Consider the following 21,946-nt stretch of genomic DNA (forward strand, 5'->3'; position numbering starts at 1 on the left):
ATAGATATTTAAAAGACTCGACACACTCCGTGTTTAACAGAAAACTGATTTATTTGACTTTTGCTGCGGGACACACAGTAAGTCGTGTCTGAAAGTGATTAGCAGGTTGGGTTTTGTGTTTATCCATCCCGGCTGTGTGACCAATACCTTCTCTGGATCCCAAGGCTCGGCGAGACACTCTGGAAGGTATGGGGAGCTGGGACTTGTTCATTAGAGTAACCGAAGGTATGAGAACTGAAATCATTGAGAGTTAGAAAGGAGAAAAGGCCCAAAAATCCAGCAGTCAGTAACAGGACATCAATTATTCTTCTTTTATCTTGAAGAAATTAAGGACCCGACACTCTGTGTTTCAAACAACATTAATATCTTGAGATCTGTCAAATGAATTAAACTTCAGCCCAGCTACAGGGCTATTAACATCAGCCCAACTGTCAGGATGAACCTGCTTCAGTCCTGGATGTGATTAACAGCAGTGATAACAGCAGAATCCAACCCTTGCATTCAGTTGTGAACACGCTGGTGTCTCATTAAGTGGGATGAATGAGTGAATCCATTCCCACACACGGAGCAGGTGAAAGGCCTCTCCTCAGTGTGAATTCGCTGGTGTCTCAGCAGAACACCTGGGGTTTTAAAAGTCTTCTCACATTCTGAACATTTGAAAGGTCTGTTATCAGTCTGAACAAGTTGATGTGAATTGAGGTGAGCTCGCCGAGTGAATCCTTTCGCGCACACATTGCAGGTGAACGACCTTTCCCCAGTGTGAACCTGCTGGTGTGTCAGTAGGTGGGATGAACGGGTGAATCCTTTCCCACATACGGAGCAGGTGAATGGCCTCTCCCCTGTGTGAGTGCGCTGGTGCATCAGCAGATCCCTTGTAGTTTTAAAGTTCTTCTCACAGTCAGAACATTGGAAAGGATTTCCTATCAGAATGAACTCATTGGTGTAACTTGAGGTTGGTCAAACAAATAAATCCTTTCTGGCAGATGGAGCAGATAAACGGCCTCTCCTCAGTTGAATTCGTTGGTGTCTCAGCAGGTCACCTGTGGTTTTAAAGCTGTTCCCACATTCAGAACATTGGAAAGGTCTGTTATCAGTGTGAACAAGTTGATGTGAGCTGAGGTGAGATAGTCGAGTGAATCCCATCCCACACACGGAGCAGGTGAGTGCCCTCTCCCTGGTGTGAACTTGTTGGTGTTTTATGAGGTTCAGTGATTGTCTAAACACTTTCCCGCAGTGAGAATAACTGAACCGTCTCTCAGTGTGAACAAGCTGGTGCTTGACCAGGTCCTCTCATCTTTTAAAGCTCTTCTCACAATCAGAGCAGTTAAACAGCCTCTCATCAATGTGAACGAGCTGGTGTCTCAGCAGCTGGGACAGAAAATTGAATCTCTTCCCACACACGGAGCAGGTTAACGGCTTCTCCCCGGTGTGAGTTCTCTGGTGTATATGTAAGCTGGATGATAATGTGAATCCCTCCTCACACACCGGACAGGAGAACGGCCTCTCCCCGGTGTGACTGCGTCGATGAATCTCCAGCTGGGATGGGTAATTGAATCCCTTCCCGCAGTCCTCACATTTCCATGGTTTCTCCATGGTGTCTGTGTCCTTAAGTCTTTCCAGGTTGGACAATCAGTTGAAGCCTCGTTCACATACAGAACACGTGTATGGTTTCTCCACACTGCGAATGGTTCTGTTTGTTTTTAGGCTGCGTAACTGGTTAAAGCTCATTCCACAACCAGTGCACTGGAACACTCTCACTCGGGTGTGTGTGTCTTGGTGCTATTCCCAGTTGTTTCAAATCTTTCCCTACAGTCAGAACAGACAAACATTTCTCCTTCCACATTCAAAAGCCGATGATGTTCAGGTCTTGATGAACTGAGTCATTCTGTCAGATCTTGATGTGATTTTTGGTTTGAGTTACCGATCTGCAAATCTTCCCCTTCTAAAGCCCTGTAAAAGGAGATTACAATAATCATCACTGTCAGTCCAGGACAGAAATCCAAAACTGAAAATTCTAGTTCCTATGGAACATTTTTTCCTCCCTCATTCCCCCAAAGCTGTAAATCCCCGTCCCACACACTCTCCCTCCTTCCAGGGCTAAAATCTAAATAAAGTGTTGGATAATTCTTTCTCTATTCTTTTAACAAATCCGATAGAGACAGCAACGTGTTCGATAATTCACTTAATTCGTGACTCATGACAAAACATTACGCAATCAAACGTCTGAATTTGTGTTCCCTTGCTGAAATGTGGGGAAACTCTGTCTGGACTTCAGTAGAAAACGCCAGAATCCCACCTCCCATTCACATGGAAGTAAATGCAATGGAGTTCAGGATAAAATATACCATCCTGCAAATAAGCTATGGGACAAATACACTACAAGGCAGCCCGATCACCTACTGTATAAAACTCATAAATAGGATGTAAATGATTGAGAATTTAATGAACTCAAGCTGACAACATTTAATCGAAGGACTTTAATAAAAAATGCAGAATGCAGTAAACCTTTCATTTCTATTCTATAGATTAAGGAGTCCTCCATTTTGTAACATATTGTAATGACTTGTATGCTGAAATAATCATAATTGTGCAATCCTTTTATTGATTTATATTTTAATTTTAATATTGCCTATAACTATGTCATGAATGATGATTACTTGTTTTATTTGTATCATCATCACAATTCAATGCCTGGCACCATGATGATTTTTCTATAAACCAATTATCTATCGAACCAAATCAATTATCTATTGATCTGAATCACCCTGACCGACCACACAGAATAACAGACATTAACCATGTGTCCAGAACTTACTGTGTGGAGATTTAATAAGCAATTGTGAAGGTGGTTTCTCCACACCTCCCAGGGTTTCCATCCTTCTTTCTCTCTCTCTCTCTAACTAAGTTAAACTCAGTCTCTTGTCCCATTTTGGTTTCTGGTTTTCTTCCTGCCCAATGTCACCTTGAGGTCATGTTTTACAAGGAGCCATTTCTTAATAGTTTCCACAGATCAGAGTCCTCATTGATTTGAGCCCAAAGTGTAACCTCTTATTTATTGTCCCCCCTCCCCCATCCTCTGATGTGAACCATCCTCCACTCGCTGACCCAGGATGGCCGCCGTTAACCTGGGCCTGTTCCCGGGAGGGAGAAGCCCCGCAGCTGCAAACCAGGAGCTGACAATTATTCCCCAGGGTTTGCGGATCCACAAAGTGTTTCCAAATCCTCCCTGTCCAGCCGCCGACTCCATTTCTTCCTCGGCCAGCTGCAGAAGCGACAAACAAGTGGCTCTCCATGGTCATGACTGACACTGCGCATGCTCCAAACACTGGAGGGCACTGAGCCTGCGCACTGGTCTCCTGTGGTGTGGATAAGGGACATTCTCTACCTCTGGGAATGTTGGGTAAAAGCCCCACCATTGTGATTCACAATTCAGGTTGTGATTATTTTATGGGAATGAGGTGGAGACTGACTGTAGCACCAATCAATAAAGTTAGGAACTTGATGTTTTGTAACCTGCAAGGTTACAGATGAAGAACTGGATAGTGGGATTGGGCTGGCACAGACATGATGGGCCATATGGCCTCCTTCTGTCCTGTAAAGTTTCATTTTACATCTTTCAAGATGTTGAAGACTGAGATTTAGACTGAGACAGGATTTTGGTCTCTCAGGGAATCGAGGATCATGGGGAACAGGCAGAAAAGTGGAATTGAGGCTGAAATCAGCCATGATCGTGTTGAATGGCAGAGCAGGCATGACAGGTCGTCTAGTCTAATCCTGCTCCTCGCCCTTATGTTCTTACAACAGCGCTGTCTGCTTTCATCTAAACTCATTGACAGACATCCAGAATATTAAACTCCGGTGCAGTTACAGGGGTTACTAACAGCAGCAGAAACAAAGGAATCATTAACAGCAGAACCCAACCTCTGCAGTCACTTGTGAACTCGCTGGTGTGTCAGCAAGTGAGACAATCGAGCAAATCTCCTCTCACACACAGAGCAGGTGAACGGCCTCTCCCCAGTGTGAACTTGCTGGTGTCTCAGCAGGTTTGATGACTGAGAAAACCCCTTCCCACACACAGAGCAGGCAAATATCTTCTCCCCTGTGTGAACCCGCTGATGTGTCACCAGGTTGGATGATGAAGTGAATCCCTTCCCACACACGGAGCAGGTGTACGGCCTCTCCCCGGTGTGAACTCGCTGGTGTTGAATGAGGTGAGACGACTGTCTGAATCTCTTCTCACATTGAGAACAACTGAATGGTCTCTCGTCAGTGTGAACAAGCTGGTGTTTAATTAGATCCGGTGAGATTTTAAAACATTTCTCACAGTCAGAGCATTTAAAAGGCCTCTCGTCAGTGTGAACTCGCTGGTGTAACTGAAGGCTGGACATCAGAGTGAATCCTTTCCCACACACGGAGCAGGTGTACGGTCTCTCCCCAGTGTGAGTGCGTCGATGAGCTTCCAGCTGGGATGGGCAAGTGAATCCCTTCCCACATTCCCCACATTTCCATGGTTTCTTTGTGGTCTCAGTGTCCTTGTATCTCTCCAGGTTGGATGATCAGTTGAAGCCTCATCCACACACACAACACATGTACAGTCTCTCCCCGCTGTGAATGGTGTGATGTTTTTTCAGGCTGTGTAACTGGTTAAAGCTCTATCCACAATCAGTGCACTGGAACACTCTCACTTGGGTGTGTGTGTCTTGGTGCTTTTCCAGTTACACTGATGCTTGAGATCTTTTCCCACAATCAGAAAAAACATTTCTCCTTCGACATTCAAAGGCCGATGATATTCAGGTCCTGATGAATCGAGTGACTCTGTCAGATCTTGATGAGATGTTTGGTTTGAGTTTCCCATCTTCAAATCATCTTCTAATATCCTGTAAACAGAGATTCACAAAAGTCATCACTGTCAGTCCAGGATAGAAATTCAGAACAGACAATTCTAGTTTCTATAGAACATACTTTCTTCTCTTGTTCTCTCAAACATGTTGTCCAATTAAACTAAAAGAGCCTAAAATCAGTATCAAAGCCCCAACTAGAGTGAAGAGAACCTTCCTAACTAAACCAGAATATTGTTTCCAGTGTCTCTGAGACACTCTGTACCCTGAGGTACCCACCGGTGGTGGAAAGTATCAGCCGTATGAATGGACACCACATGCTCCCTCTCCAGAGCCACCCAGACACGGACAAGACCATGGAAGAGAGGCCAGCAGTCTCTTATGGGGTAGAAACAGAAAATTTCTGGAAAAACTCAGCAGGTCTGGCAGCATCTGTGGAGAGAGAAACAGCGTTAACGTTTCAAGTCTGATATGACTCTTCTTCAGAGCCAGTGAAGTCACCTCTGCTTGATGAGAGCCAACATACTTGGGTGATTTGTCTTTGAGAGGACTGCCACATTCCTGATTCTGTCCCTGAGATGCCCAGAATGTGCCGCTAGCATTGAAGGTGAAAGTTGTTGAGCTTCCTTTCCTGATCACTGTGAACCGTCCATGTTTCACAGCCAGACAACAAGGTGCTGAGGACACAGGCCTCATAAACCAGCATCTTGGTGCTGAGAGGCAGCTTGATGTTATTCCATGGACGATTATGAGTCAGCCAAAGGTGGACCTGCTTTCCCTACGCATGCATCGGATTCTCTATCAAGGGACAGATTGTCTGTCACTGTGGACCCAAAGTCACAGAATTAACTGACCACTTCCAGCGGGGTGTTATTTAGTATGATCAAGGACGGAGATGTGACAACCAGTGTCCAAACCACAGTTTTCTTGATGTTTACAGTGAGGGAGAACAAGTTACAGACATGGGAGAGACAGTCCATGAGTCTTTGTAGCTGACTTATAGTTGAGTCACAAGCATGACATCATCAGTGTTGAGGAAGTCTGATCAAGGCAAGCTGTGTTTTGTCTTCACTTCAGTCTGGACAGATCGTAGAGTTTGCCGTCTGACTGAGTATGCAGGGAAAATCCTTCCATATCTGCAGGGAAGGCCAAGGTCAGGAACATGGAGAAGAAAATACCAAACAAACTGGGGACTTGGACACAGCCCTGTTTCATACCATTCTTCACCCTGAAACTGTCAGAAGTGGAGCCATCAAACTGTACAGTACAGGGTACGGTGTCATGAAAGGAGTGGATGAGACTTAGGACCTTTGGTGGACAAAGTTTTTGTTGCAATCTCCTCTGTCCCCTTTGTTTTTGTAAATTGTGATTATTGTTGTGTCATGCACGTCCTGTGGAATGGATCCAACCTTCCAGCAGTTCATGAATTAAGGGGAATGATCACAAATGGTGCTTTTAAAAAGGGACACTGCAGCCCCAAATATCAGTGACACGTCCAGAATATTAAACTCCAGCCAATTATAGGGGTTGTTAACATCAGCAGAAACAAACCTGATATTGTCAGACTATCAATCCTGGATGTGATTAACATCAGTGATAACAGCAGAATCCAACCCCTGCAGTCACTTATGAACTCGCTCATGTGTCACTAGGTTGAAGGACCAAGTAAATCTCTTCCCACACACGGAGCAGGTGAATGGTCTCTCTCCAGTGTGAACTCTCTGATGTGCCAGGAGAGCAGATGAACACCTGAAACTCTTTCCACAGTCCGTGTAGCTGAATGGCTTCTCCTCAGTGTGAATTTGCTGGTGTGACTCGAGGGCGGATGATAAAGTGAAACCCTTCCCACACATGGAGCAAGTGAACGGTCTCTCCCCAGTGTGAACTCGCTGGTCTGCAATGAGGGTGGATGACTGCCTGAAACTCTTTCCACAGGAAGTGCAGCTAAATGGCTTCTCCCCAGTGTGAACTCGCTGGTGTTCAGCAAGGGCAGATGAATGCCTGAAACTCTTCCTGCAGGAAGTACAGCTGAATGGCTTCTCTTCAGAGTGAACTCGCTGATGTGACCTAAGGCCGGAAGAATGAGTGAATCCCTTCCCACACACAGGGCAAGTGAATGGCTTCTGCCCAGTGTGAAGTCGCTGGTGTATATTGAGGTCAGATGAAGACCTGAACCTCTTTTCACAGTGAGTGCAGCTGAATGGCCTCTCCTCAGTGTGAATTCGCTGGTGTGACATGAGTTTGGTTGTCTGAGTGAATCCCTTCCCACACACGGAACAGGTGAACGGCTTCTCCCCAACATGAATGCGTCAATGGATTTCCAGCTGAGATGGATAATTGAATCCTTTACCACAATCCTCACATTTCCATGGTTTTTCCATGGTGCCGGAGTCCTTATGTCTCTCCAGGTTGAATAATCAGTTAAAATCTTGTCCACACACAGAACACGTGTACGGTCTCTCCCCGCTGTGAATGGTGTGATGTTTTTTCAGGCTGTGTACCTGGTGAAAGCTCTTTCCACAATCGGTCCACTGAACACTCTCTCTCGGGTGTGTGTGTGCCTCAGTGTTTTTCCAGTCACACTGATGTTTGAAATCTTTTCCCACAGACAGAACAGACAAGCATTTCTCCTTCCACAGTCAATTGCCGATGATATTCAGGTCCTGATGAATCAAGTGACAGTTTTAAATCTTGATGTGAAGTTTGATTTGAGCTTCCCTCTGTAAATCTTCCCCTTCTAACATCCTGCAAAAGGAGTTTACAAAACTTTTAACTGTCAGCACAGCCTAGAAATTCAGAACAGACAATTCTAGTTTCTATGGACCATTTCTTCCTCTCGTTTCCCCAAAGCTGTAAATCCCCATCCCACACACTCTCCCTCCTCCCTGGGCTGAAATCCAAACCCATCTCACCATCTCCACCATTTCTTTCCTCCACTCCCAGTTTTCTCCCTCCCTCTCCTCTGCCTGGGTTCAGTTCTCCAGCTCCTGTCTGCAGACTGACAATAAAATCAATGAGTCTTATTGGGGGTTTGGGGCCTCCAGCGGGTGTTTCTGAATCCTCCCCGCCCACCTCCCAGGGTTTCCTTCCTTCCCACAGATCAGATTCCTCATTGATTTGAGCCCAAAGTGTAACCTCTTATTTATTGTTCCCCCCTCCCCCATCCTCTGATGTGAACCATCCTCCACTCGCTGACCCAGGATGGCGGCCATTAACCTGGGCCTGTTCCCGGGAGGGTGAAGCCCCGCAGCTGCAAACCAGGAGCTGACAATTATTCCTCAGGGTTTGCGGATCCACAAAATGTTTCCAAATCCTCCCACCCACCGCCTCGCTCTGACTCCGCTTCTCCGGGACAAACAGGCGCCTCTTCCCGCAAGGCCATCAATCGCGCTGCGCATGCTCCGGACTCTTTCACACTGCGCATGCTCCAGCTCACACTGCCCGGCTGATTGACGGCAGTTCCGGACCAATAGGAAGAGGGGCAAGTTTGGAAGTCCGAGAGGGAGCAGCTGCTGCTCCAACCAATCGGAGTGAATGAGGGGCGGGGCTGATCCCGGATGTCCCTCATTGGCTGAAACTCTGCATCATTTTGAAAGCTGATTTGTCTCAAACTCCAGGAGAAAACTGGACCTTTCTGTTTGTGACTTTAGACAGATGAAACCCTGTGGGTGTGGAGCAAACATTTCAACATATTTAAGTGAAATGTGGCAACATGTTGAAACAATGCACAAACAATTTAAGGCCTGACTTCAAGGCATCACAGGGCAGACAGTGAATGTCACCATTAGAACAAGGCGAGTCCCTGGTTTCAATAAATGAATCGGCAGAAGGGTTAGGACAGGTTAGGGAGAAGTTTAATACTGTTGTCATTCGGAACAACACAGACTATAAAGAAAATACTGATCTCAAAGACAATGTCTTGTAGTATATTGTGCTGAATCAGGTTTAAAGAGCTAAATGATGTACGTTTTCTATCTTGAAAAATTATATTAAAATCTGGAACTTAGATAGTGATTAAGTGGGCAGGTTTGGATCAGTGATGAAGTACCACATCAAAGGTTAATGCAGAAAATAAAAGCTCATGGTGCAGGGGGTAACATATTGATATGGACAGAAGATTGGCTAGCTAACTGGAAGCAGAGAGTTGGCATAAATGGGTCTTTTCTGGTTGGCAGGATGTGACAACTGGTGTGCCACAGGGATCAGTGCTGGGGCCTCAACTTTTTACAAGTTATATAAATGACTTGGACCGTAGGAATGGTTGCTAAATTTGCTGATGACACAAAGGTAGGTAGGAAAGGAAATTGTGAAGAGGATGTAAGAAGGCAACAAAGGACATTGATGGGTTCAGTGAGTGGGCAAAGATCTGGCAAATGGAGTATGACATGGGCAAATGTGAAATCGTTCGTTTTGGCAGGAAGAATAAAAAAAGCATATTATCTAAATGGTGAGAGATTGAGCAGCTCTAAAATTCAGCGGGATCTGATGTCCCAGTGCATGAATCACAAAAGGTTAGTATTCAGGTACAGCAGGTAATTAGGAAAGCTAATAGAATGTTAAGTCAGAGATGAGGAGAATTTTTTTCCCCTCAGAGGGTTGTGGGTCTTTGGAACTCCCTTCCTCAAAAGGCAGTGAAAGCAGAGTCTTTGAATATTTTTAAGGCAGAGCTAGATAGATTCTTGATGACCAAGGGGGTGAAAGGTTATCAGGAGTAGGCAGGAATGTGGAGTTGAGGTTACAATCAGATCAGCCATGATCTTATTAAATGGCGGAGCAGGCGCGACAGACCGAGTGGCCTACTTCTGCTCTGAATTCATATGATCGTATGTACTCCAGGAAGCCTTAAAATCAGATTGACAATATTTCAGAACTGATTCCCTGTGACAGCAACAATGTCATTGTTCTCTGTTGGTATGATCGACTGAAGTATTTAAAATGGACAACATGGACATATTGATGGATGATGTACACAAGGAATTTGTGAACTAACTGAGGATAATAGCGAAGGGAAAGGAAGGCCCTGGAAAGCGGCAGACTCTTCGTGTTGTTCCAGGAGAAGTGGGGTCTGCATGTGTAAATGTGAGGTTTAAACAGCACTCACATACACAGACACACACACATACACACACACACGCACTGACAGACATACATGGGGACACTTCCTGTATGATCAGGTGGACAACATTTTGCCTCACAACAATCAACCTGAACAATACTGGGGATAAGAGCCACAATGTTTCAGAAATTCAAGTGAACTTTACCCTTCGGGGACTGCGAGTAGTTTTGGCTGTCCAATTCCACCGCTTTCTCTGAACCTTAAATCGATATTGAACAACATCTGGCAGAGAAGTAGCAAAAAAGAAAAACATTGAGAGCTCTATTGCCACCCATGTGAACAGCTCCGGTGAGAGATAGTATACAATGCAGGACAATATCCTTGGATAATTGCAGCCACTACTTTCCTCCTGATATTACAGATGATGTTAATTCTCCGATGCTGCCAGACCTGCTGAGTTTTTCCAGGTAATTCGATTTTTGTTTTGGATTTCCAGCATCCGCAGTAGTTTTTTGTTTTTAATTCTCCTTATATTGATGTTCTGCTTGATGAAGATAATTCTTAGATAGGTTACAAGGAGAAAGAATATAATGGAAATGTTTGCACTGACAAAGAAATAATCTTCGAAGCTACAAAATGAAGAATATATTTCAGCCCGAGGTGGAGAATGTAGACAGAGAGAAGCCAGATGTGGAAGACATAAATTTGATCAGGTGCATACTGGAACGATGTTTCCATTTGTGGGAGGGACTACAACCGGGGTATACAGTTTAAGAATAAGAGACCTCCATTTAAGACTGAGTTGAGGAGAAAGTTTTTCTCTTGAAGGGTTGCTGGAATGTGGAATTCTCTTCCCCAGAAAGCAGTGGGGGCTGGGTCATTGAATTTATTCAAAGCACTGTTAGACAGATTTTTGATAAACAAGGGAGTCAAGGGTTATGGAGGACACACGGCAAAGTGGAGTTGAGACACAACCAGCTCAGCCATGATCTTATTAAATGGCGGAGCAGGCTTGAAGGGCTGAATGGCCGACTCCTGCTCCTAAGTCCTATGTTCATAAATAATTCTAAAAACCGTATAAAGCATTTCTGTATAATAAAGACGCTTGCACACGTTGAAACTAAAGATCTGCAATAGAGGCTGTTCCTAGCAAGTCATATTTCAGATAAGAGTAGAACCAGAGGACACAAATTGAAGGTGACTGAAAAAAGAAGCAATTGTGAAATGAGAAAAAGGTTTCTATGTTGCAAGTGGGATCTGGAATGCACTGCCTGAGAATGTGGTGGAGGCAGGTTCAATTGAGGTCTCCCAAAGAGAATTGGACAATTATCTGAAGTGAAATAAAATGCAGGGCTATGTGCCAAAGATGGTGGGAGTGGGACGAGGTGAGTAACTCATGCAGAGAGTTGGCACAGTCACGATTTTTCGAATGCCTTCCTTCTGTGCTGCAATCATAGCATGACACTAGGACATAAGGGAAATACAGTGCATCAATGCATGAGAGGCTGATTATTCCTTGTGCCCCGGTGCAGGAGTGGCTACGTTTTGGGCAGAGTGACCTGAGCATACAGAAAAAAGACTGAGGCCAATGACAAGATTCTTGGGGGTGAAAGAATGCTGGAGGGAGTGGGTTAATAAAACTGGGGAGCTGCAGGCTGCACGAACTTCTAATGTGACCCCAGTCGCAATAATAAGCAGTAAACAAATTTATCTTATTAAATGAGATGGTTTTGCATGTCAGAGTGCCTGTAAATACTCGCTGTCAAGGATGCGGATGCTCAGAAGGCTCCACACCACCGGCTGCTCGTGTGTAACTGATATCCTATCAGTGTAATGTGCACCTGTATTTAATAAAGTGTCATAACCCCTCATTGTGCTTCATGTCCAGTATCCTCCTCACCCATGGATCTTCTATTTTGCCTACTGCAAAAAAGTCTTCCTGATCACCGGCTCGCCCCTATGGCGGCTTGTGCATCCAGAACACCCCGCGCTGCAGAAAGTCCCCTATCAATGACGATAAGAGTCCAGTGCGCAGGTGCAGTGTGGGTGTGCGCTCTGAGCATGCTCAGTGTCAGCCATGGTGACTGAGGAGGACCGGACGGTTCGGGAGGCGGGAGGAGATTGTGAGCACAGGGTAGGAATGGAAACCGCGGCTGGATTGGGAACTGGATCAACTTCTGGGGTAGGCCCCAGGCCCCGTGTTTACCCCGCGGTGACAGGCCCGGGGGGAGGGAGCGATGGAGCCGGCGGCTGGACAGGGAGGATTTGGAAACACTTTGTGGATCCGCAAACGCTGAGGAATAATTGTCAGCTCCTGGTTTGCAGCTGCGGGGCTTCTCCCGGAGTTCAGAAGAATGAGGGGGGATCTCATAGAAACCCATGGAGGTGGGAGTGTGTGTGGAACGTGGATTTATAGTTTTGAGAAACAAGGTGAAAATATATTCTATCAGGGAAATGCGATGGCGCAGTGGTAATGTCACTGGACTAGTAATCCAGAGGTTCAAATCCCATAAATCTGGAATTAAAAGCTAGTCTCAGTAATGGTGACTATGAAATTACCATTGATTGTTGTAAAAACCCATCTGGTTCACCAATGTCCTTTTGGAAATCTGCTGTCCTTACCTGGTCTGACCTACATGACTCCAGGGCCACAGCAATGAGGTTGACTTTTAAATGCCCTCTGAAATGCAAGCTACTCAGCTACTGAGTAAGATAGCAAGCTACTCAGTTCAAGGGTAATCAGGGATGGGCAACAAATGCTGGCAACATAGTGACGCCAACATCCAGAGAAAGAATAATTTAAAAACTGGAATTGTCTATTCTGAATTTCTACACCCTGTACTTACAACGATAAATTTTGTAAACTCTTTTTGCAGGTATTAGAAGGGAAGGATTTGTAGATGGAAAACTCTAAACAATCATCTTGGTTTGAGTCACTTGATTATTCTGGATCTGAATATCATGAACCTTTGAATGTGGAAGAAGAAATGTTTGTCTCTTCTGTACTTGGAAAAGATTTCAAACATCAGTGTGACTGCAAAAGCACCGAGACACACACACCCAAGTGAGAGTGTTCCAGTGAACTGACGGGGGAAAGAACTTTAACCAGTTACACAGCCTGAAAAAAAATCACACCATTCACAGTGCGGAGAAATCGTACACATGTTCTGTGTGAGGATGAGGCTTCAACAAGGAATCTGCCTCAGGATACTGGGTAAAACGTTTAGGACTGAGATGAGGAGAAACTTCTTCACACTGAAAGGGTGGTGAACCTGTGAAATTCTCTGCCACAGAAGACTGTGGAGGCCGAGTTAAAGAATATATTTAAGAAGGAAACAGATAGATTTCTGGACTGTAAAGGTATCAAGGGGAATGCCGAGTGATTGGGAGGATGGTGTTGAGATAGAGGATCAGCCATGATCATACTGAATGGCAGAGCAGGTTCGAGGGCCGAATGACCTACAACTGCACCTATTTTCTTTGTTTCTTTCTCAGGTTTGTTCCTGTTTATGTTAACAACCCCGAGAACTGGATGGAGTTTGATATTCCTGAGATGTCACTGATTTTCACGGCTGCAGTGTCCCTTTTTAAAAGCCCCATCTGTGATCTTTCCTCTCTCAACCGGAACTCGTTTACAATAAAGTAATGAACTTTCACTTCAATTCCAAATTGGTCTTTGGTGCAAAATCTACAATTCAGTGTCTGAAAGGTTCCACTGATTAACATCTCCAATTAGAAAGTGCTGATTAGTCCTTGCTGAAAATTCTTACTGACTTCCACATTCTTCACAGTGACACCTCCGTTATGAAATTAAATTATCAAAGAAGAATCAAAATATTAAAATATTTTACAGGCACACCAATAAAAGCTTCATCGATCAACATTTGTATCGATGAAGCTTGGAAGTCGCTGAGTTCAATCATTTCTGACACAGCAGCAGCAACATTTGGTAAAGGTGGAACCCACAACAAAGACTGGTTTGAGAACTAATCAGCAGACATGACAACTGTTATTTAAGTAAAAAGCAAAACCTACCTGATGCACAACATAGACCCAACAGCTAGAACCTTCCGTAACTTGAATGTAGCCAAGACAGTCGTGTAAAAGACAGGGAGATGCTGTTCAATGTCATGAAGCTATTAATGTCTATAATATTTTGGAAAATATTTTTTTCATTTAAAATAGAGGTTTGGTCTGCGGGCATGTTTTAATTGGCTTAAAGCCAATTAGTCTGGGTGCTTTGAAATGTGCTAGTTTTGTTATGTAACAGAGATAGCATGAATTTGCATTTTTTGAATAGATCATTCAACAAGTGGGGTGAAAATTGACACTTTTCTAGCAGCTGCCAAGCAATATGTTCATATTACTCATAAAATTGGTATTATGAAAGGAGTTTCACTGTTAAAAGGTGAAGTTCAAAGAGGTTGTTGATACAATGAGAATTAACATTCAATGGGGCTGGTAGGTATAATTTCTGTAGTTTTCAGGTGTGCAGGCAGGGGCAATGTAAGGTCAAAAGGCAGCTGCAAGCCTCCAACTGGCTCCAAAGTGAAAATAAGCTCATTTTGCATTCGTGAGGTGAAAATGCTTTGCCTGGTGTTTGGTTAAGTCTATGGGTTGCTGTTGCCTTAACGGAGACTAGTTTGGGAATTTGTTAAAAACTATAACAGTAGTAATTTGTAGCCATGTGTATATGTTTTAACCTGTGTAAATTAATAAATGTTTCAATTAGTTTAATGTAAAACCTCGAGAACTGATGGTCTGATTCCTGAATTTAAGGCCGCACCTCAAACATAACACTCAAAATTATAGGTTATGACAGTTATTTAAAGTTTCCCTCTGGGATTTTTAAATAACTATACTTCACCAACTGCATTGGTCATAACAGCAAATAAACACTGGATCTACCTGCATCAAGAAATTCAACCAGCCTGCGACATAGGAAATCTATGTGCTATGTAGTGATTGGATGAACAGGGCACTTGTCCGACCATCACCAAAGTTGACTCCCACTGAAATCTTATGGTGAAGTGCTCACCAACAGAAGTAATCAGATGTCCCTCTGGGTTGAACATTACTGTGATCTGTACACCCATGAGATGGACATCTCCCAGTCTCTGTCTGACTCTCCAGTAACTTCCTGTCATGGTTATTTGGACAAGGAACCCTCATCACTCGAGCTTGAAAAGGCCATTGATTGTTCAGCAAACAGAAAGTCACCCGGCTTAATGGAATTCCAGCTGAACTGCTCAAGCACGGAAAGTCCCATCTATTGTTAGCACCCACTTCTATGATGGGAGGTAGGAACCATTCCACATGCGTGACACAAAAATCATCACAATAACCAAAAACAAAGGTGACAGAAGAAATTGTGACTACAGGACCATCTCACTCCTTAGCGTCACTAGGAGGACCTTCACTACGGTCATGTTTTAAAGACTTTATCTTTTTGCAGACCGAGTCTATGGAGAAGCACAGTCGTGTTTCTTGCTGGTAGTTCTACAGTGGACATGATCTTCTCCATACACCAGCTACAAGAAAAGTTGGAAGAAGAAGAAAGGAAGAGCAATAGTGATAGGGGATTCGTTAGTTAAGGGAACAGAGAGGTGTTTCTGCGGCTGTCGACATGACTCCAGGAGTTACCTTCTTGGTGCCAAGGTCAAGGATGTCACCGAGTGGGTGCAGGATATTCTTCTGGGGGAGGGTGAACAGCCAGATGTCGTGGTCCACGTTGGTACCAATCAATTAAGTAGGAAGAGGGATGTTGTCCTGCAGACAGAATTTAGGGAGCTAGGTAGAAAATTAGCAAGCAGGACCTCAAATGTATTATTCTCCATATTCTTCCAGTGCCATGTGCAAGTGAGTATAGAAATAGGAGGATAAGGCAGATGAATGTGTGGCTGGAAAGATGTTGCAGGAGGAAGGGCTTTAGATTCCTGGGACACTGGGACTGGCTATGAGGGAAGATGGCACCTGTACAAGCCGGAAGAGTTGCAGCTTGACAGAGCCAGGACTGAACTCCTTGAGGTGTGTTTGCTTGTCCTGTTGCGGGGGGGGGACAGGGGGACGTGGGGGGAGGGGGGGTGGGTGGGGGGGAAGGAGGGCCCTTCAAACTAATTGAGCAGGGGTATGGGGACCAGAAGAGAATATTAGAGAGTAATACCAAGGTGTACAAAATAGTGGGAGAGACAAATAACACCAGAATAGCAAATAGGGAGTGAGGGAGAAAATAATGCACTCAAAATCAGGGTTATATTATATGTATGTGAATGCACGGAGTATAGTAGATAAGATTGCTGAGTTATAGGCGCATATTGCCATGTTACATTGTGGCGATGACAGAGAGCTGGCTCAGGAAAGGGCAGGACTGGGTGTTAAATATTCCTGGGAACAACGTGTTCAGGAAAGATAGGGCAGGAAGAAAAGCAAGAGGGGTGGCTGTATTGATTAAGGAAAGCATTGCAGTGCTGGAGAAAGAGGATGTCCCATAAGGTTCAAGGACAGAATCAGTTTGGCTAGAGCTAAGGAACGAAAAGGGTGCAATTACATTGCTCAGTGTAGTCTATAGACCAGCAACTAGTGGGAAGGATGTAGAGGACCAAATTTGCAAGGAAATAGCAGAGAGGTGCAAACATTATAGAGTAGTTATAATGGCGGACTTTAATTTCCTGAATATAGACTGAGGTAGTGGTAGTGTAAAGAGTGGGGAGGGGCAAGAGTTCCTAGGGTGTCTTCAGGCAAATTTTCTACAGCATGTGTCCAGTCCAACAAGAAAGGAAGCACTGCCAGACCTGGTTCTTGGAAATGATGTGAGCCAAGTAGATCAGGTGTCAGTGGGGGAATATTCAGGAGACAATGATCATTCCATCATAAGGTTTAGGATGATGGTAGAAAAGGACAATGTGCAATCCAGAGTAAGAATAATTAACTGGGGGAGGGCCGACTTCAATAGAGCAAGAACAGAACTGGGCTGGATAGACTGGAACCAAAGGTTGGTGGGAAGAGGTAGCTGAACAATGGGCTACCTTCAAAGAGGAAATAATTCGAGGTATATTCCCTCAAAAAGGAAAGGTAGGGCAAACAAATCCAGAGCTCCCTGGATGAAAAATGAGATAGAAGTTAAGATAAAGGAGAAAAAGTGTGCCGATGACAGGTGTCAGATAGAAAATACAATTGGGAACCAATCAGACTACAGAAGGTTCAGAAGGGAGGTGAAAATGCAAATAAGAGAAGAAAAGAGGGGTCATGAGAAAAAAACTGGAGCCAACATAAAGGGGAATTCCAAAGTTTTCTATAGGTACATAAAAGGATAGTAAAAGGAGGAGTAGGGTCGATTAGGGGCCAAAAGGGGGGATTACACATGGAGGCAGGGTGAGATGTTAAATGAATATTTCGCATCTGACTTTACCAAGGAAGCAGATGCCACACAGGCCACGGTGACAGACGGGGAACGTCTGTCACTGGAAGGGTACAAAATTGATAAGGGGGAAGTGTTGGTTGAACTATTGGTACTTAAAGTTGACAAGGCACGGGAACTGGATGAGATGCATCCAAGGATATTGAAAGAAGTGAGAGTGGAAATTGCAAGGGCACTGGCCATAATCGTTCAGTCTTCCATTGACTCAGGGGAGGTGCCAGAGGACTGGAGAATTGCAAACATTACGCCCTTGCTCAAAAAGGGTAAGGATAAGCCCAACATTTACAGACCAGTCAGTTTAACTTCGTTGGTGGGGAAGCTTCCAGAGAAAATTATTCAGGATAGAATTAATCGTCACATGAAAGAATGTGGGTTGATTAGGAAGAGCCAGCAAATATTTCTAAAGGGGAAATCCTGTTTAACAGACTTGCTGGAGTTCTTTGAAGAGGTAACAAGAAGGTTGATGAGGGTAATGCTCTTGATGTGTTTATGGACTTTCAAAAGGCATTCAAGACAGTGCTGCACAACAGACATGTGAGAAAATTTATAGTTCATGGAATGAAAAGGACAATAGTAACGTGAATACAAGATTGGCTGAGTAATAGGAAACAGAGAGTTATGGTCAATGGATACTTTTCTGGCTGGAGGAACGTTTCTAGTGGAGATCCCCACAGGTCGGTATTGGGACCCTTGCTTTTTGTGACCAATATTAATGATCTAGATCTTGGTGTGCAGGGGACAATTTCAAAGTTTGCAGATGATACTAAACTTGGAAGCACTGTAAACTGTGAGGCAGACAGCAAAGAACTTCAAAAGGACATAGGCAAGTTGGTGGAGCGGGCAGATAGATAGCAGATGAAGTTCAATGTGGAGAAGTGTGAGATGATGTATTTTGGTAGAAAGAACATGGAGTGGCAATATAAAATAAGGGGCACAATTCTAAAGAGGGTGCAGGAGCAGTTGGGCCTGCGTGTATACGTGCATAGATCATTGAAGGTGGCAGGACAGGTGAAGAGAGCCGTTAATAAAGCACACAGTATTCTGGGCTTTTAATGGGGCATAGAATACAAGAGCAAGGAGATTATGCTGAATTTAGATAAGGCACTAGCTAGACCTCACCTGGAGTATTGTGTACAGTTCTGGGTGCCACAGTATAGGAAGGATGTGATGCATTGGAGAGAGTGAAGACGAGGTTTACAAGGATGGTTCAAGGGATGAGAATCTTCAGTGATGAAGATAGATTGGAGAGGCTGGAACTATTCTCCTTGGAGAGGAGAAGGTTAGAGGAGATTTGATAGAGATGTTCAAAATCACGAGGGGGCTGGATAGAGTATAATGTGGGTGGGGGGAACTGTTCCTGCTCATAAAAGGATCGAGACCAAGAGGGCACTGATTTAAAGTGGTTTACAAAAGAAGCAAATGTGATGTGATAAAAAAAATCACTGAGCGAGTGGTTCGAGTCTGGAATGTACTGCCTGGAAGTGTGGTGGAGGCAGGCTCAATTCAGGCATTCGAAGGCATTGGGCGATTGTCTGAATAGAAACAATGTGCAAGGCTACAGGGAAAAGGCGGAGAATGGCACTAAGTCATAATGCTCATTTGGAGAGCCCGTAAAGACACGTTGGGCCAAATGGCCTCCTTTTGTGCCATTACAATTCTGTGTTTCTGTGATTATCAGAAGGATTTGAGATCCCAGTCTGAGCTGGAACATCATGGGTATAATCACGAAAAGGTCATTCACCAGCTCAATATGGAAATGACTCATATAAAAGCCACATACTGCGCATGCTGGAAATCTGAAATAAAAACATAAAATGCTGGAAAAACTCAGCAGGTCTAGTAGCATCTGTGGAGAGAGAAACGGAGTTAATGTTTCGAATCTGTATGACTCTTCTTCAGCAGAAGTGATTCACTCGGTCAAGCCATTCACTGACACAGCAACACAGTTACACCTGAGAGAGACCATTCAGATACTGCATTTGTGCAAAGGGGTTTACTCACTGTGCCCACTTGTTAACACACAAGCTTTAAACCTTCAGAGACTTTGATCCAAAATTGCTACATTTCTACTGACAACATAGAGTTTGAATGTTCCGTGCATGGGAAGAAAAGTCACTTGTTCAAACAGCCAACAATTAACCATAGGTGTATGTTCAGCTGTTAACTATACCGGGACAGTTCTGGGTGCCACAGTATAGGAAGGATGTGATGCATTGGAGAGAGTGAAGACGAGGTTTACAGGAATGGTTCCAGGGATGAGAATCTTCAGTTATGAAGATAGATTGGAGTACCAGTGCACTTTGGTTGCCGTATCAATGGACTTGATAATTTTATATAACACAAACACAGAAAGTGCTGGAAAAACTCAGCAAGTCTGACAGCATCTGTGGAGAAACAGACTTGATGTTTCAAGTCCATAAGATTCGTCAGAGCTGAACAAGAGTCAGCTCTGAAGAAGAGTCATACGGACTCGAAACATCAAGTCTGTTTCTCTATCCACAGTTGCTGTCAGAACTGCTGACTTTTTCCAGCATTTTCTGTTTTTGTTTCAGATTTTCGGCATCCGCATAATTTTGCTTTTATAATAATTTTATATCTTGGCCATGTGGCTCCAATCAGCATCGGATCACAAAACATAATTTTTGTTGAACACAATCACGTTTCAATGGCAGCATGTTTACCCAGCATTCGCCGCAGGGCAGAATGGACCCTATTCTTTTTATTCATTCACGGGATGTGGGCGGTGCTGGCTTGGCTATGGTTTAACGGAGCTCCTTGCGCAGGCGCAGTACCGGGCAGCGACAGGTACATGCGCAATGTGAGCTCAAACCGGAGCATGCGCAGTCCAGAGTCCGGAGCCGACCGAAGGACTGAGAAATATCGAGAACAGGCGATTGCAGGGAGCCGGTGAGTGGGGAGGAATGGAAGCGGCGGAGATGGCGGGGATCTTCATAAACACCCAGTAGAGGTCTGAAACTGTGAATAAGAAGCTACCAGTCCTGCGGTTGCATCAAACGAGGCGGCGGCTGGTGGGGCTCGCTTTGCCTTCGGAGAGAGGCCCAAGTAAACGGCCGCCATTTGTATAGGGGACAATGTGCAGCAGGGCGCATGCGCCGCCGCCATCTTTCTAGTGGGAAACGTGCAGCTGGACTCAGAATCACACAGAGCAGAAGAGGCCAAAAACAAAAATACCTGGAAAAACTCAGCAGGTCTGGCAGCATCTGTGGAAGGAATACAGTTAACGTTTCGAGTCCGCATTTCTCTTCAACAGAACTAAGGAAAAATAGAAAAGGGGTGAAATATAAGCTGGTTTAAGGGGGGGTTGGGACAAGAGAGCTGGATAGAGGGCCAGTGATAGGTGGAATTAACCAAAAGATGTCACAGACAAAAGGGCAAAGAGGTGTTGAAGGTGGTGATATTATCTAAGGAATGTGCTAATTAAGGGTAGGAAGCAGGACAAGCAAGGTACAGATAGCCCTAGTGGGGGTGGGGTGGGGTGATGGAATTGAAAAAGGCTAAAAGGTAGAGATAAACCAATGGATGGAAATACATTTAAAAATAATGGAAATAGGTGGGAAAAGAAAAATCTATATAAATTATTGGAAAAATCAAAAAGGAGGGGGAAAAATCAGAAAGGGGGTGGGGATGGAGGAGAGAGTTCATGATCTAAAATTGTTGAACTCAATATTCAGTCCGAAAGGATGTAAAGTGCCGAGTCAGAAGATGAGGTGCTGTTCCTCCAGTTTGCGTTGAGCTTCACTGGAACAATGCAGCAAGCCAAGGAAGGACATGTGGGCATGAGAGCAGGGTGGAATGCTGAAATGGCAAACAACAGGGAGGTCTGGGTAATGCTTGCGGACAGAACAAAGGTGTTCTGAAAAGCGGTCACCCAGTCTGCATTTGGTCTCTCCAATGTAGAGGAAACTGCATTGGGAGCAACGAATGCAGTAGACTAAGTTAAGGGAAGTACAGGTGAAATGCTGCTTCACTTGAAATGAGTGTTTGGGCCCTTGGACGGTGAGGAGAGGGGAAGTAAAGGGGCAGGTGTTGCATCTTCTGCGGTTGCTTGGGAGGGGGTTGAGGTGTAGCGGGTGATGGAGGAGTGGACCAGGGTGTCCCAGAGGGAACGATCCCTGCGGAATGCTGCCGGGGGTGGTGGGGGGGGGGCGGTCGGTGGGGTGAAGGGAAGATGTGTTTGGTGGTGTCATCATGCTGGAGTTGGCGGAAATGGCGGAGGATGATCCTTTGAATGCGGAGGCTGGTGGGGTGATAAGTGAGGACAAGGGGAACCCTATCATGTTTCTGGGAGGGAGAAGAAGGTGTGAGGGCGGATGCGCGGGAGCTGAGCTGGACACGGTTGAGGGCCCTGTCAACCACCGTGGGTGGAAAACCTCGGTTGAGGAAGAAGGAGGACATGTCAGAGGAACTGTTTTTGAAAGTGGCATCATCAGAACAGATGCGACGGAGGCGGTGGAACTGAGAGAATGGGATGGAGTCCTTACAGGAAGCGGGGTGTGAGGAGCTTTTAGTCGAGGTAGCTGTGGGAGTCGGTAGGTTTGTAATGGATATTGGTGGACAGTCTATCAGAAGAGGCCCTTCGGCCCATCGAGTCTGCACCTGACCTACCTACCTAAT

The 21,946-nt window shown here is 44.8% G+C and overlaps 3 protein-coding genes across 5 annotated transcripts in view; 1 reads left to right on the top strand and 2 right to left on the bottom strand.

The window, feature by feature from the left end:
* LOC144697102 (uncharacterized) overlaps positions 1–21,946 on the top strand; it is a 377,962-nt gene that overhangs the window by 283,792 nt on the left and 72,224 nt on the right. The gene's annotated exons all lie outside the window — the stretch shown is intronic.
* Positions 1–21,946, bottom strand: part of LOC144697340 (uncharacterized) — a 316,254-nt gene that overhangs the window by 241,658 nt on the left and 52,650 nt on the right. The window lies entirely within an intron of this gene.
* LOC144697295 (uncharacterized) lies at positions 36–8,234 on the bottom strand. 3 transcript variants are annotated; one of them, XR_013580332.1, is made up of 4 exons: positions 8,163–8,227; positions 3,922–4,877; positions 1,518–1,950; positions 42–1,184 (listed from the first exon to the last, which is right to left on the bottom strand). XR_013580332.1 is itself a non-coding variant. In XM_078569257.1 (3 exons), exon 2 carries the CDS (start codon positions 4,386–4,388, stop codon positions 3,930–3,932), a length of 459 nt encoding a protein of 152 aa, XP_078425383.1. In that variant the 5' UTR covers positions 4,389–4,877; positions 8,163–8,234; the 3' UTR covers positions 36–1,950; positions 3,922–3,929. The 3 variants fall into 3 exon arrangements, 2 of the variants coding, with proteins under 2 accessions (XP_078425383.1, XP_078425384.1); XM_078569257.1 differs by having other exon boundaries at positions 36–1,950; positions 8,163–8,234; XM_078569258.1 differs by having other exon boundaries at positions 42–1,939; positions 3,917–4,877.

This window comes from Cetorhinus maximus, chromosome 23 (assembly GCF_964194155.1).
Source record: "Cetorhinus maximus chromosome 23, sCetMax3.hap1.1, whole genome shotgun sequence".
In the NCBI taxonomy this organism is placed as follows: domain Eukaryota; kingdom Metazoa; phylum Chordata; class Chondrichthyes; order Lamniformes; family Cetorhinidae; genus Cetorhinus; species Cetorhinus maximus.